This window comes from Sorex fumeus, unplaced genomic scaffold, assembly GCF_029834395.1.
Source record: "Sorex fumeus unplaced genomic scaffold, SorFum_2.1 ptg000106l, whole genome shotgun sequence".
In the NCBI taxonomy this organism is placed as follows: Eukaryota; Metazoa; Chordata; class Mammalia; order Eulipotyphla; family Soricidae; genus Sorex; species Sorex fumeus.
In genome coordinates, this window is record NW_026606163.1 from 4,896,856 (window position 1) to 4,913,238 (window position 16,383).

General features: G+C 37.7%; 1 protein-coding gene across 2 annotated transcripts in view; it reads left to right on the forward strand.

The window, feature by feature from the left end:
- Positions 1-7,798, forward strand: part of FRMD3 (FERM domain containing 3) — a 299,884-nt gene extending 292,086 nt beyond the window's left edge. Inside the window, exons 14-15 of one of the 2 annotated variants that reach the window (XM_056134757.1) lie at positions 1,403-1,864; positions 7,578-7,798. In XM_056134757.1, coding sequence (XP_055990732.1) covers positions 1,403-1,864; positions 7,578-7,591 — 476 coding nt within the window. In that variant the 3' untranslated portion in view covers positions 7,592-7,798. Of the gene's footprint in view, positions 1-1,402; positions 3,763-7,577 lie in introns of those variants that run through there. The other variant, XM_056134756.1, reaches the window with a different exon arrangement.
- Positions 7,799-16,383: the final 8,585 nt, after the last annotated feature.

The following is a 16,383-nucleotide window of genomic DNA, read 5'->3' on the forward strand; positions in this document are numbered from 1 at the left end:
TTTATCTTTTCAAAGAGCCATAATATTTTCTTTTTCTTTTTCTTTTTCTTTTTAAATTTTATTGAATCGCCATGAGAATGTTACAAGCTTTCATGTTTGGGTTATAATCACATAATGATCAAACACCCATCTCTCCGCCAGTGCACATTCCCCACTACCAATCTCCCCAGTATACCCCCCTTCCCCTGCCTCCAGGGCAGACAATATTCCCCATACTCTCTCTCTGCTTTTGGGCAACCCATAATATTTTCTATTACTTTCCTGTTCTCTATTTCCTGTTCTCTAATTCTAATCCTTACTACTTCCTTCCATCAACTTGGGGCTGCCCACACCCTTGCACACTCCCTCTACCCATAACTTTAATATGTAGAAATAGGTTACTTACTTGGTATCTCTCTCACTTAACACAAGCATGAACTTCTCTGTTAGAAACTCCTTAGACTGTATTGCAAACCATAATGCCCAAAAGTAGAGAGAGAGTATGGGGAATATTGTCTCCCATAAAAGGGGGAGGGTGGGAAAGGGGGGGGTATACTGGGGATATTGGTGGTGGAGAATGTGTACTGGTGGAGGGATAGGTGTTTGATCATTGTGTGATTGTAACCCAAACATGAAAGCTTGTAACTATCTCACAGCAATTCAATAAAATTTAAAATAAATAAAGTTTAAATTTTAAATTTAAATAAATAAAATTTTAATTTTAATAATAAAATTAATAAAATTTAAATTTAAATAAATTAAATTTTAATAATAAAATTTAAAATACATACATAAATAAATAAAAGAAACTGCTTAGAACTACATTTGCTGCATCCTTTAAAATTGAATATGCTGCTTCTAGGAGTATTGGGTCGTCATTAGGGTTTTCTAGGTGTATGTTATCTGCAAATTGTGAGAGTTTGATTTTTTTTAACTTTTAATTTTTTATTTATTGAATCACCATGAAAACAGTCACAGAGCCTTTCAGTTTAAGTCTCTGTTGGTCATACAATGATCAAACACCCATCCCTTCACCAGTGCACATTTTCCACCACCATTGAATTGTGGATTCTGCAATTTTACTAAAATCTTTGAGATGATAGTTTAAATTTCTGAATGACACCACTAATAATTATAAAACATAATAGTGATTTATTGTTATATTATTCTTAGACTCATGACCAAATTTGGAGTTTGCAGACTATTAATTGTAAATACTATCAGTCATTTTAGGTTTGCTAGTTATTTTTGGCCTAGTATGTTGACTTTAGGGTTTATCAATTGAGGTCTATTACTAACGTGACTGCTTAAAGTCAGATTCCACAGAATGATTTTTTTATCCCTTCTGTTTGTTTTCATCTAAAGACCTTTGTGAAAAAGAACTCTGAGGCTTTCAGTTATGAAAAAAATGGTCTCATTACAGGTGTCCCACTGTCCAAAGAAAACAACGTTTCTGCCCCCTTGATCTCCAGCTCTCCTGTGAAAGAGGCCCAGGAGTATGAAGATCTCCCGAGCGAAGAGGAAGATAAAATGAAAGAAGATCCCCTTACTATCTCTGAACTGGTCTACAACCCAAGTGCCAGCCTGCTCCCTACCCCCGTTGATGATGATGAGATTGACATGCTCTTTGACTGTCCGTCCAGGCTGGAGCTGGAAAGAGAAGACACAGATTCCTTTGAGGAGCTGGAAGCAGATGAGAATGCTTTTCTAATGGCTGAGGAAGAGGAGCTGAAGGAGGCGCATCGGGCTTTGTCATGGAGCTATGACATTCTCAGCAGCCACATTCGGGTGAACCCACTGGTCAAGAGTTTCTCCAGACTTCTTGTGGTGGGCCTGGGCCTGATGCTCTTTGTATTTCCCCTGCTCCTCCTCCTTTTGGAGTCAGGTATTGATCTCTCCTTCTTATGTGAAATCCGCCAGACACCAGAGTTTGAGCAGTTTCACTATGAGTACTACTGTCCTCTCAAGGAATGGGTGACCGGCAAAGTAAAACTCATTCTCTACATGCTGGGTTGCTCGTAAAGTTCGTTTCTCAGATTACTAAGGGCTATATTCGATACTAGTGATTTTTTTCCAGCAGATGTCTGATTCTGAGTGGCCATGGGGCCGTCAACAGGCATTTCTTTATCCATCATTGATGATTCCAACACTTAAGTTTGCTCTCCATAATCCACTACATTTAAGTTTAAATTAAATAGTTACTTTAGTTATGTGTCAAGAAAATGGCCTTTAAGTAACCAAAAATAAGTTATATTTTATTACAGTATAGACATACTCTTTATTATATAATGTACTTCCTTAAGCTGCATTAGCTTTCCCGTTTTTTTAATAACACCATTACAAGCTATAAGGTTCAGAATCAGAGCTTTGGTAAAAACCCAAGAGAAAGCTTTTGAATATAATCCTTAGTAAAAACAATGTTCTCTAACCAATGCCTATACAACTAAATTTATGCTGTTCTTCTTTTTGTTTTTTTAAAAATATTTTTATGTGTTTAAAATATTTTGGTAAATTTTTAGCAAAAAAAAAAAAGAAGAAAAGTAGCATCCTGGAGTTATTTAAGTGTATAAATTGTAAGATTAATGCACAAAGGGTATCTTGGGAATTTTTTAACATTTTGGCACTGGTTGGTTTTTGAAATATTTCTTGACTAAATAATTCCCCAAATTTGTTTTCAGCAGCACATGAGATAGGGAGTCAGTAGAAAGATACCTTAGTAAGTAAGCTCCCCAAATGGATGATGGAACTGGAAGATGTAGAAACAGAGCATCAAGTGGACATCAGGTGGCCCTTTTGTCAAAGTGCTCGGACAAGATGACTTGCTACTTTCATTTGCATCTGTCCATATAGGTTGAGTGGGGTAGCAGAATGCTTTTAGGGAAATGAAACTTTAAAGAAGACAGTTAAAATATATGACAGTTAATTGCATATTATTGTATATATTTATTAACCAAATAAAGGACATAATAGGAATTGGACAAATGGCAAGTAGCAAGAAAAGATTTTGGGTGAGGCCAGCAGGCAAGGGTTGGTTGGAAACCCCTCTTTTTAAAATGAAATTGAGGCAAGATATTGGATGATGTTAGTGACAGTGAAGTCACTGTTGGGATGGCATGAATATAGTCTATATGGATCAAGATAATCAGAAATACAGTTAAGGCACATTTTTGGTACCTCATTTTATTCATTGTGTTTCTATTGAAGAAAATCCAAGATATGTGCATGTGTGAAAAGGGAGAGAGAATGGAGGAGACAGGGAACCCCTTTATTATGAGAATGGAGGCCTCTTCCTTAGGCCTATGATCTTCTCTGTAGTGGGCACTATATACTCATTGTCTAAGTTTCTTAAGATCTTAACTCATAAGTTCATAATTGGGGTCCAGGGAATTTACTGGGTGATGCAGCATTTCAGCTCAAGAAAAGTACTAAAATGACTCCCTAAACAGGCATTATGGAGAAATGCTCTCATACTTTCCTTCATACCATTATAGTCATAACAGAAACCTTTGATGGCTTCTATGTGGACAACTAATCAATACTGTGGTATAAGGCATCCCAAGATCCATACACTTTTCTTTCTCAATTATACCACAGTATTGATCGACCCCAGTGTTTAGAGAGGAGAAGGATGGAGAAGGAAAAATATCAAAGGGAAAAGAAGAGAATAGGAAGTAATGTGTTAACAGACATCAGGGCGTCAGTTATCCTGGTGCTATGTGAGAGAGGTTTAGCCAAATATCCAAGACACGACTCAGCAACACTAAAAATGTGAGATCTAAGCTGCAACCATTGAACTTTGTATGTGCCTGTCAAGTAGACAGGCGGAGATGGGGTGAGGGTTGGAGGAGGGGGTATGGGAACACTTGGGGAAAGTTGACACTGGTTGGTGGGATTGGTGTTGAATTATTATATGCCTAAAACTCAATTATCAATAGCTTTTTAAATCAGTTTTTAATATAAAAAATAGACAGAAAAAGAGTATGGCACGCTGAGAGTCCTACATGGATTGAAATGTTCCATTGCCTGTGTTTACAAAAAGATTGGGCTACCTGACGTCTTTCCTTTCCTCTGTCATTAGCACAATTTGAAAATTGGTCATTCCAATCCTATCCAAAGGAGCTGAGTGCTTGTGAAGTATTTTGCTTTTGAAAATAAGTTTTAATGGTCAACTCCTGAAGCCTTAAGTTGAGTGAACGCTAATGTACACATGCTATGAAGTTTGTGGTATGTCTGGGGACAAGAGATAGTACAGGAGGCAGAGCTAGTGTATGCAGCTGTCTGGAGTTCTATCCCCAGCATTTTATAGGCCCTGAGCCCACTGGGACTGATCCCTGAGCACAGAACCAGGAGTAAGTCCTGACCACCACTTTGTGTGCCCCTAAAACCAAAAAGAAAAAAAAGAAGTTTGTAGTGTTTTCATTAATTTTGCTTTTTAATAAACTCAATTTTGACAGTTTATTTAGGAAGTTTCAAATGGTCCCCTTTGAACTTAAAGGTCTTTTTAATCCCCCTTTTTCATGATTTCTAAGTCAGGCTTCTGATATAAAGGTGCTCCATTATAGCTGTATGCAATTAATACCTCTCCCAATAATATTTATTTATCATTTTTTAAAAGTTGTATCCATCGCAAAACATTTAACCCTCACCTTTTAAATTATTAATTATATTTTTTAGATTTTAGACATCATTATAAATTATTTGAAAAATACTGATATATCGCATACAGTCCAACCATGTGTATGTATATTAAGGACTAATAATATATGATTTTAACAGTTCCAGCTACTGTCTGTTTTCTCTTAGGCACAAATTTAATGGAATAGAAATGTCCTCAAAGTGAAGGAGTTGAAAGAACAAACAGGCTCTGCTATCCTGTTTTAAAATCTTAATTTACAGTCACCAAAAGTAAAACTGGGATTCTACTGTGCCATTTTTTTGAGATAGAATCAGAGTCTTTAAAAATATGTACTTAATGGGTCAGAGATAATATGGGGGAATAGTATACTTGCCTTGCATGCAGCCGATCTGGGTTCAATCCCAGGTATCCCCTATAGCCCCAAGTACTGCCAGGAGTGATTCCTAAGTACAGAGCCATGAGTAACTCCTGAGCATTGCCAGGTGTGGCCCAAAAAACAACCACAAGAAAGCAACAACGAAAGTTTTGTTAGAATACAGTTACTCAAATGCCTGCATCAAAGGAGAACGAGATTGCTTGCAAAGAGGGAGAGATTATAATATAGTGAAATACAGAGATCTGAGCAATTGTGTGAGTATATGTATATTCCATATTGTTGGCTTATGTGTGCTTGCATATGAATCTGTATATATGTGGATATCTGCATACACACAACTGATATGCCGTAATACATGGTTATGTTATTTTTTTTCCAATTGAGAAATTTGTGACATGTTACTGGTCCTTTTCCATCTCAGTGATCATGGTGGATCTACAGTTTCAAAGGCTTAAGTTTTCCGTAAAAACTAGTGTGTACACTTGTGATTATTTATACACATACTTATGGTAAATACATATACACACACAATCTTGCCTTTTAGTGCTAATGGGAGTTAAATTATGAAGAAAAGTAGATAGAGTATTGTGTATTTCTGTCTGTGCTTGAAACATATTGTAAAATGCTATGTATTTGGACTATATCTTGTGGCCTGTCTGATATTTGCAAAGACAACTCTGGGAAGAATTTAAAATGAGTTCATTTTATTGAAATAATAGAGATTTGGGGGCCATGTTACCTGTGATTGGAGCCTTATCTTTGTATAGTGAAATTTGCATTTCTCTGTCAACATCCAGATTGTTCTCTATGTTAATTGGGTGGCAGGAATCCCTAAATAAAAATACTCTGGGGAAAAAAATGTTTCTGCAATCATTTAGTTTTATTTAAAGTTTCATAAATATACTACTGTAAACTACAGAAAGATTCCTTTTAAGAACCATGAAATGAAGTCACCCTTGAATGGTGATAATGTGAAGAAATCACATGTCATGGTGGAATGAATCTTTGCAGACATTACCCAGGATGCGAGGAAGAAGACCAAGTGCTTAGGAAATGTACCCAGACATAGAAGAAAGTTATTGTCTAAATAATAGCATTAGGATCTATGAAGAAAACGAAAAGCATAGAAAAAAAATAGAAGAGATGTGTTTGGCATTAGGAATTTGGACTGCAGGGAATTTGTGTGCCATTATTTCTTTCCAGAAATGAGTATACCACAGAGAGCTACATCAGATTTAATGGTTATACTCACCCTAAAGTTTCTTTTATTTATTTATAGATCCTTAAAAAGTCTAATTATTCCACTATTCTCCCTATACACAGGGCAGCCTAAAAGGATCTCTGCTTTAGTTTGGTACAACTCTTCAGCGTTTGTTGAGTGAAGCAAAATGGGCCCTCTACTAAATTGTACTCTAGCTGTGGTGGCCTGTTAAAACTTCAAAGTTCTTTTATTAAGACACAGTGAACAGGGCTAGAGAGATAGTACAGCCATTAGGGTGCTTGCCTTGCACTCAGCAAGCCTGGGTTTATTCTCTGGTACCCATAGAAGTGATTCTTAAATCTTAATCACTTAAAAGTGATTCCTTAAAGACAGCTAAGAGTAAGCTGTGAGCACCACTGGGTGCACCCGCCCCCAAAACAGAGGTACGATTTACAGATAACATTGTTTTTGCTTTAACTGATTTGGTATCTGCATAAATTTCAAGATGATCAGTCAACTTTCACCATCTTAATTACATATATATATATATTTTTTTTTCCTTGCGGCAAGAACTTATTTTGTTTTGGAGGCTTCCACCTGTGCTGAAGGATTAAATGTGCTATCCTGGGTTCAGGTGCAAACAGGCATTACAACTCATTTAGCTATCTCTCTGTGAACTTTTAGGATCTGCTTATAGACTTAACTTTCAAAAACATAAGATAGTATTTTTAGGTAGAATAACCATGCTGTTTATCAAATCCCTAAGACTTCCTCACCTTATAATAGTAAAGTTTGTCAGCCTTGACCACCTTTACCCATTTTGCCCATTTCACAAAAGGGGAGGTTATGGGAAAGTGATTAATTGAATTAATTCAATCCTTAGTTAAATATATCAAGTATTTATTCAGCAGATCTCAGAGGTCTGGGCTGTAGATTACAAGAAAAGGAGTTCAGAGGTTAGTGTTCAAGAATGAGGTGACTATGGATCTACAGTCTGATAGATAGGGTTCTAGCAAGTTCTTTTGTAATGGCCAGTGTCTATAGACTGGAAGACACATAAAATGGCCCTTGGTTACTTATGTATGAATTGGTTCAGACTTTTGACCCAATAGGAAGAAACTGCTCTCCTATTTCTAGATTTTTTGCTCAGTCAGTGAGAGGAAATACTTGTTCTTTGAAGAGAGGCACATTCTTAGCCATACTCTCTCCTAAATGGACTGTGAGAGGCCTGCTGCTGGGGGGTTTGGGGATGGCTGTGGTTGGTAGACTTGAGTCTCTGGGCCCTCTTTCTCTACTGGGTGGAGACAATGTGCTGAAGGTCCCTGCTTACGTGTCCTCCTGCTTCTCTCTCTCTCTTTCTCTTGGACCTGCTTATGGGCTTCCAGTCTACATGCAATAACAGACCCAGCAAGACCGGCCTGTGGTGGGCCCAGCCAGGACTCGGTTCTCCATATTCCAGCCTCAGTCTGTGATGGGGTGGGTAAGTCTGGTGAGCTTTGTCCAATGGGCTCAGTTGTCATCCCTTCAGAGAACAAAAGAAACCTCACTTGAATTTCACACTCTCAACTGTGTCCTTTCATCATTAATAAAGGCGATTTTAATCCTCTTTGGACTGTTGTATCTATTACTTCCTGGGAAATAGGGTGCTGGCTGGGGAAGAGTTGTGGTGAATATTTGGACCTCTGCAAGCTGCAATACTGCCAGTGATGGGGGAAGTGAAGAATAGTGCCCGACCGCAGCATGGATGCTATGAGTGATTGACTCTGGCATTGGCCCTAGTGGGCCTCACCAAAAGTGAGGGGTCCCAGGACTCGCATAGAAAAGAGGGATTACTAGAACTGCACATTCCTAACTCATCACTTGTAAGTGGCATTGCACCAAATAATGATTTGGAAAGGCAATCAAGACCATTTGATTGTAAAGGAAAACTCTATAGGAAAAGGATAAGATTTAAAGCAGATTCAAAATTGTAAGAAATAAACCTTTTCAAGAAAATGTTCTACAAAAGTCATGAGCTCTATATCAAATCGACGATCGAGTAAAATTTACATTTCAGATTTATCAAAAATGAATCTACATGTTGTTATAAGCTATAGATACACATAACAATCTCTATAAAGTTTTATCAGCAGAAATATTATTTCTAAAAATAAAAATTATCAAGAATCATCTTGCCAAGTGCAACTTTATTTTTTTATTTCTATTGGGTCACATCCAGTTATACATAGGGATTATTCTTGGCTCTGCTGTCAGGAATTATTTCTGGCAGTGCTTGGGGTACCAGATGGGATGCTAGATGTGGGACCCTGGGGGCCTCGTGTGAGACAAGTGCCCTATCTTGCTCAGGTCCTAAACCAAGAGTAAATGTTATTTTAATTGTATCAATTCGAAAATTTGTAAAGTAAGCTTTGATGGCCTATTAAATTAATTTGAAGAGAAGCCCTCTAAATGTAAGATCAACCATATATTTTTATGTTAATAAAGAACTGTAGTATACAAAACCATGACAAAATATTGTTTTATTTTCACAACTGACATTACATATTATAGCATAATTGTTATTCACGAAGCACTGTTAAACCCCCCCCCCCCTTTTTTAAAGTGTTTGAGCTATACCTAGCTGTACTCAGAGCTTATTCCTAGCTCTGCTTAGGGATCACTCCTGGTGGGGCTCAGAAGATCAGATGCAATCAAACCCAGATCATTGCCCACTGTTCTCTCTCTCTCTCCAGCCCTCTCTTGTTACTCTTTTTATAGATAGTAATATATATATATATATATATATAAATGTATATATATTTGGGACTGGAATGATAGCACAGTGGGTAGGGTGTTTGCCTTGCACACGGCGACCTGGGTTCGATTCCTTCGTCTCACTAAGAGAGTCTGGCAAGATACCAGGAGTAACCCACCCTCACGACAAAACCTGGCAAGTTCCCCATGGCCTATTCAATATGCCAAAAGCAGTAACAACAAGTCTCACAATGGAGACATTACTGGTGCCCGCTTGAGCAAATCTATGAACAACGGGAGGACAGTGCTATATATATACATATATATACATATATATATATTTACTATAATTATACTCTCCCTACCCCTATGTTTGAACAAGGGACTCTACATTTTCATTTTGCACCGGGTTGTGCAAATTATGAAATTGACAATGACTTGGTAAACAGTGGAGTGTAGTAGGCCTGAAAGATAATTCAAGGGTGTAGGTACTTTCCTTGAATATGGCCTACCCCAGTTTGATCCCTGACATTGTCTATGGTCCCTGAGCACTGTCAGGAGTACGGAGTATGGAGTATGGAGTCAAGACTAAGTCCTGAGTACCACTGATTTTGGCCCAGATCTACCCTCTGAAAAGAAAATGGAAAGTGAAAGGCATGTTAGTAATCATTTGAGGATTAAGAACTGAAGATTCTTGACTGAAGTCTACGGAACCCAAATGCATATGGCTCATTTTTCTTTCTTTGAAGAGTTTAAGCTATCTAACTATTGATGACAAATCTATCTCCTGAAAATATTTCTTCTTTATAAAGATAAGAAATGAGGGAAATATATATTTTGCTAATGTTATTTTCCTAAACTCTGTTGATAGATTTGATTATTCAAGGACTACTAATAGGAGAGAGAATGAATTAAAAACTAAAATTTGATCTTTTAAATGATATTCTTTAAATTCTGATCTTTTAAATGATATAAAGTCCAATGTAACTGAGAGTAAATGATCTAAATGATTCTGTGATAAACCTTCAGGTCAGGTTACTGCCACTTTTTTTTTTTGCTTTTGATAAAACTGAAAACTTAAATAGTTAAAACATTAGGTGCTAAAAGGTTAGCAGTATATTTGGTAGACACGCATAAGACTGGAAAAAATTGTGAAAACGGTTTTTAGCTCTGTAAATTAGCCAGAAGTTTCCAAATAATTAAGAAAACTGTATTTAAAAATTGATGAATAATGGTAAAAGGAATGAGTTTCGTGACATTTAAGTGCCACTATACCTTTTAGCAGCACTGCATATCCTGGAAAACCAAGGATAACACAATTGTGATAACTATGAAAAATAGCAACATTGGAACCACGTGAGGAGACACATGCAATTGATATCTGTTCCATCTCCAATAATACCCAAAAGAGGTCCATTTTCAAACTTTAAGATTTTGTTGCTCACAAAATCAGGAAGATAGACACTGTATCAACTATCTTCTCAGACCATGATGCGCTGAAGATAGAAGTTAATCATGTACAGATGCAGAACACCAAATCAAATACCTGGAAATTAAACAACTAAATGTTGAACAATGAGTGGGTCAGGAAAGAAATCAAGGAAGAAATTAAAATATACCTGGAAACAAATGAGAATGAAGACATGAGGGACCAGAACCTATGGGATGCAGCTAGAGCCTTGTTAAGGGGAAAATTAATAGCTCTGCAAGCATTTCTCAGGAAGGAAGAAAGGACCCACATAAACAACTTGACTTCACAGCTAAAGATCTTAGAAAAGGACCAACAAAAGGAACCCAAACCAGAAAGAAGGAAAGAGATCATAAAACTTAGAGCAGAAATCAATGACATGGAAATCAAAAAAACAATCTGAAAGATCAATGAAACCAAGAACTGTTTCTTCAAGAAAATAAACAAGATAGATAAACCACTAGCAAGACTCACAAAGAAAGAGAGAAAGGAAACCCCAAAAAACTGAATCAGAAATGAGAAGGGGTATATCACAACAGAAACCAAAGAAATTCAAAAGAACATCACGGACTACTTTGATATTCTGTATGCCACAAAACAAGAGAACCTAGAAGAAATAGATAAAGTCCTGGATTCCTATAATCTCCAAAGGTTGAATCAAGAAGATCTAGAGTACCTGAATAGTCCTATTAACATCAAGGAAATTAAAACTGTAATCAAAAGTCTTCCCAAAAACAAAAGCCCAGATCGAGAGAGATTCACTAGCGAACTTTTCCAAACACTTAAAGAGGACATATTGCCAGTTCTTCTCAAGCTTTTACAGGAAATAGAAGAAATAGAAACTCTCCCAGTTTCTATGAAGTTCATATCTCTCTAATCCCAAAAGGAAACAAAGACATCACAAGAAAAGAAAACTACAGGCCGATATCCCTTATGAACATGAATGCAAAGATTCTCAACAAAATACTAGCAAATAGAATTAAACAACTCATCAAAAAGATCATACATATGACCAAGTGGGATTCATCCTGGGGATGCAAGGATGCTTTAACATTTGGAAATCAATCAACATAACCCATCATATCAACAAAAGAAAAGATAAAAACCATATGATCATATCAATAGATGCAGAGAAAGCATTTGACAAAATCCAGCACCCGTTTATGATGAAAACCCTTGCAAAAATGGGTATACAGGGGACTTTCCTCAATATAGTTAAAGCCATCTACCACAAGCCTATGTCAAGCATCTTCCTCAATGGGGAAAAACTAAGAGCCCTTCCTCTAAGATCAGGGATGAGACAAGGATGCCCACTCTCTCCACTGCTGTTCAATATAGCATTGGAAGTGCTTGCAATAGTGGTTAGGCAAGAAAAAGATATTAAGGGCATTCAGTAGGAAAGGAAGAAATGAAGCTCTCACTATTCACAGATGACTAATACTATACTTAGAGAACCCTAAAACCTCTACCATAAAACTCCGAGAAACAATAGACTTGCATAGTAAAGTTGCAGGCTATAAAATCAATACCCAAAAGTCTATGGATTTCCTATATGCAAATAATGAGAGAGAAGAAAGTAACATTAAAAAACCAATCCCATTCACTATCGTGCCCCAGAAAATCAAGTACCTAGGAATCAGCTTAACTGCTCGATTTGCTCGAGCGGGCCCAGTAACGTCTCCATTGGAGACTTTGTTGTTACTGTGTTTGGCATATCGAATACGTCATGGGGAGCTTGCCAGGCTCTGCCGTGCAGGCAAGATACTCTTGGTAGCTTGCCGGGCTCTCCAAGAGGGGCGGAGGAATCGAACTCGGGTCGGCCATATTGGCTGTGTGCAAGGCAAATGCCCTACCGCTGATAGCAGCTTAACTAAGGATCTAAAAGACCTGTACAAAGAAAACTACAAAACACTACTTCAGGAAATAAAAGAGGACATGAGGAAATGAAAAGCTATCCTCTGTTCATGGATCAGAGAATTAACATTGTCAAAATGGCAATACTCCCCAAAGCATTGTACAAATTCAATGTGATTCCTTATAATGATACCCATGACATTCTTCAAAGAAATGGAGCAACACTCCTGAAATTCATATGGAACAATAATCCCCCACGAATAGCTAAAGCAATTCTTGGAAAAAAGAAAATGGGAGGAATCAACCTCCCCAACCTCAAACTCTACTATAAAGCAGTAATAATTAAAACAGCATGGTACTGGAACAAAGGCTGCACCAAAGACCAGTGGAACAGGGTTAAATATACTGACATCTCCTCCCAAATATATGATCATCTAATCTTTGATAAGGGAGCAAGAAATATGAAGTGGACCAAGGAAAGCCCCTCTAACAAATTGTGCTGGCAAAACTGGACAGCTATATGCAAAAAAAAAAAAATGGGCTCATATCTCTACCTAACACCATTTACAAAAGTAAGGTCAAAACGGATTAAAGACCTCAACATCAGACCGGAATCCATTAGGTACATTGAAGACAAGGTTGGCAAAACCCTCCACAACATTGAAGCTAACAGTATTTTCAAAGATGACATGCCACTGGCCAAGCAAATAAAAACAGAGATAAACAAATGGGGCTATCTTAAACTAAGAAGCTTCTGCACCTCAAAAGAAACAGTGAACCAAATACAAAGAAAGTCTACAGAATGGGAAAGGATATTTGCCCAATACACATCCGACAAGGGGTTGATATCAAGGATAAACAAAGCACTGGTTTAACTCCACAAGAAGAAAACATGCAACCCCATCAAAAAATGGGACGATGAAATGAACAGAAACTTTCTCAAAGAAGAAATCCGAATGGCTAAAAGACACATGAGAAAATGCTCTAGATCACTAATCATCAGGGAGATGCAGAGCAAAAAAAACAATGAGATATCATCTCACACCACAGAGACTGGCCCACATTCAGAAGAACAAAAGCAAACAGTGTTGGCGTGAATGTGGCGAGAAAGGGACCCTCCTTCACTGCTGGTGGGAATGCTGCCTGGTTCGGCCCTTTTGGAAAACAGTATGGACATTTCTCCAAAAATTAGAAATTGAGCTCCCATTTGACCCAGCAATACCACTCCTGGGAATATATCCTGGAGAGGCAAAAAAAAGTATAGTTGAAGTGACATCTGCACTTGTTTTGTTCATTGCAGCACTCTTTACAATTGCCAGAATCTGGAAAAGACCTGAGTGCCCGAGAACAGATGACTGGTTAAAGAAACTTTGGTACATCTACACAACGGAGTACTATGCAGCTGTTAGAAAAGATAAAGTCATGAAATTTACATACAAGTGGTTCTACATGGAAAGTATAATGCTAAGTGAAATGAGCCAGAAAGAGAGGGACAGACATAGAAAGACTGCACTCATCTGAGGAATATAAAGTAACAGAATGGGAGACGAACACCCAAGAATAGTTGAGATAAGTACCAGGAGGTCTGCTCCAGTGCTTGGAAGCTGGCAGTACATGCTGGGGGAAAAGACAGCTCAGATAGAGAAGGGAACACCAAGTAAAGGATGTTTGGAGGACTTGCTCATGATGCAAGATCCATGCTAAAAGTAAACTATAGACCAAACATGATGGCCACTCAATTGCAAACTACAAGATCCTGAAGGAGTGAGCAAAAGGGAATGCCCTGCCACTGAGGCAGGATGGCGGGGGAGGGGGAGGCTATTAGAATCATTTGTGGTAGAGAACGGGCTCTGGTGCAGGGATGGGTACTAGATTATTGTATAACTGAAACCCAAGCACTAAAGTTTGTAAGTCTACAACTGTACCTGATGGTGTTTCACTAATAAAAAAAAAGGAAAAAAAGCAAAACCAAAACAACCAAAAAGATTTTGTTGTTCACTGTGCTCCAAAACGAAGTAATTATCAAAATCAATTAGTAGTAATAGTTCAATATCAGCTGAATCAATGAAGAAGTAGTCACTCAGTGGCAGAATAAGATGATTGGATGGAAAGCTCCATCTCTTCTTTTCCCACAGATACCAAATTGACAACACACGAACCAAATGTTCTTTTGGGAACAACAGAAACTATTTAGAAGTTGGCATATGCCATACCAACGAATCGGTTTTGAATCTTGGCAAGGGAATTTGCTAGGCTCTCTAGCCAGTACAGCCTTCTTCATAACTGAAAGAAAATCCCCAAATCCCAAATTCTTGCTGAGAAAGTAAAGATAAAAGAAGTTATGTCTAATGTTCTGAGTTGTTCTAGAACTTCAAAAAACTTGTTTCTATCTATCCTGAAGTCCTGGAAGAAGCAACAACAACAACAACAACAACAACAACAACAACAACAACAACAACCAGAATGCCAGGTTGGAGGCGGCTAAGTACAAAGGCAAAGTGTATCCAAGCTAGCTAAGATGTGAACATAGTTAAGATGTGAAGATCCAATACTACAGAGAGGTTGTAATAACAAAGTCAGTCGCCAGAGGGAGCTCCTCAGTAGAAAATGGCAAATTAGGTCACAAGCACATCCAGAGGGCAAAATGCTAGAAACTTCAAGAAGTTCGCAGCCTTGCGGGTTTCAGCAGCTGCAAGGGTGATGGTGACTAATTTTAAAATACTGAAGGTCATAATAAGGCAGACAAAGAAATAGGAAATATGGCTAAATGAAAAGAATAGATAAAATCCTTAGACTTTAGAAAAAAGACATATAACTTACGTGAAAGACTTCAAAGTAAATATTAGAAGGATGTACAATGCTGGAAAGAGCATAGATTTAGACAGATAAAATAATAAAAATAAATTTTGAATAAAATGAGAATAACAAGGAGATAGAAGTTACTTGGGGGGTGAGTGCTAACAAGTAAAGATTCAGGAACTGAAAGTTTTGCTTGAACAAGCTGCAGAAATGCCTCCACAGGCTGCTCCAGGCTGAGTCCATCAGGGGCACTCCGCAGGGAGGGCAGGTGAGCCCATCAGAGCCCTGACCGCAGAAAACCTCTAGAACCCAATCATTGCCATACTCCCAGCCGAACTCCATAGGCCCTCCAGACATGAGAATGAATCTGCTGAAAAACTAAGGTATTCGGGTTTTGTGACCACAATCTCCAGGTGTTGAAAATGGGCAAATTCCCCATCATCTTCCTGTTCTTCCAGGAGCCTGGCAGTCTTGCAGTCCTGTCCACAAACTGCCTCTGGCACCATTAATGGCCATGACCCAGAGAGACTCAGAAATAAATCTCGGAAGAGAGCAACAAGCTGCAGAGATATCTCCAGAACCCAAAGTCACCATCCAGCTAAAAATTTAACTCCAGCTGTATCACCCTATTTAAAATTTTAGAATTCCTGGAATGACATTTTATACTCTATGCCATTGATGTACCAAGAGTAGCACACAACATTTGATGGGGTGTAAAGTAGAATCTCGATCACAAAAAATACATCAGCACACAAAGCTCAACTTATAACAGCATGTTAGTAATCTCTTAGATAGGGCCTAATGGGTCCAGGGTGAGATACAACAATCTTCACACACTTTTTTCTAAGGAAACATTTTTTGATCATTTTAGTGGATTATTTATAACGAGCAACACAAAATAAATTATTTCGGATCTATCTTGGGGCAAGCTTGGGTGGTAATGAGAAATTTTGAAATAATGGTGATGGGAAAGTGTAATGGCTGTGGGATTGGTATTGAAATATTGAATGTAATACATTATTCTGAATAACTTTATAAAAATAAAATTAAAAAAATAAAATTAAAGTTTTTCTTGAGTACTCAACAGAACATTTGACTAGACAGAAAGGATATTAAGTGAACTCAAAGATGGGACATTAAAAATTACCAGATATAAGCTCAAAATAAAAACGTTTAAAATGGGATGAGGGACTAGAATTGGGACACAATGAAACAGAAGAACAAATATGCAATAGCGAACTCCAAGAAAAAAAGAATTACCAAAAAGAGAAGTTAATGTGTTAAGTAAAACATCCCTACCAGTATGACAAAGATGTTGGAAATGATCACTCTGGAGA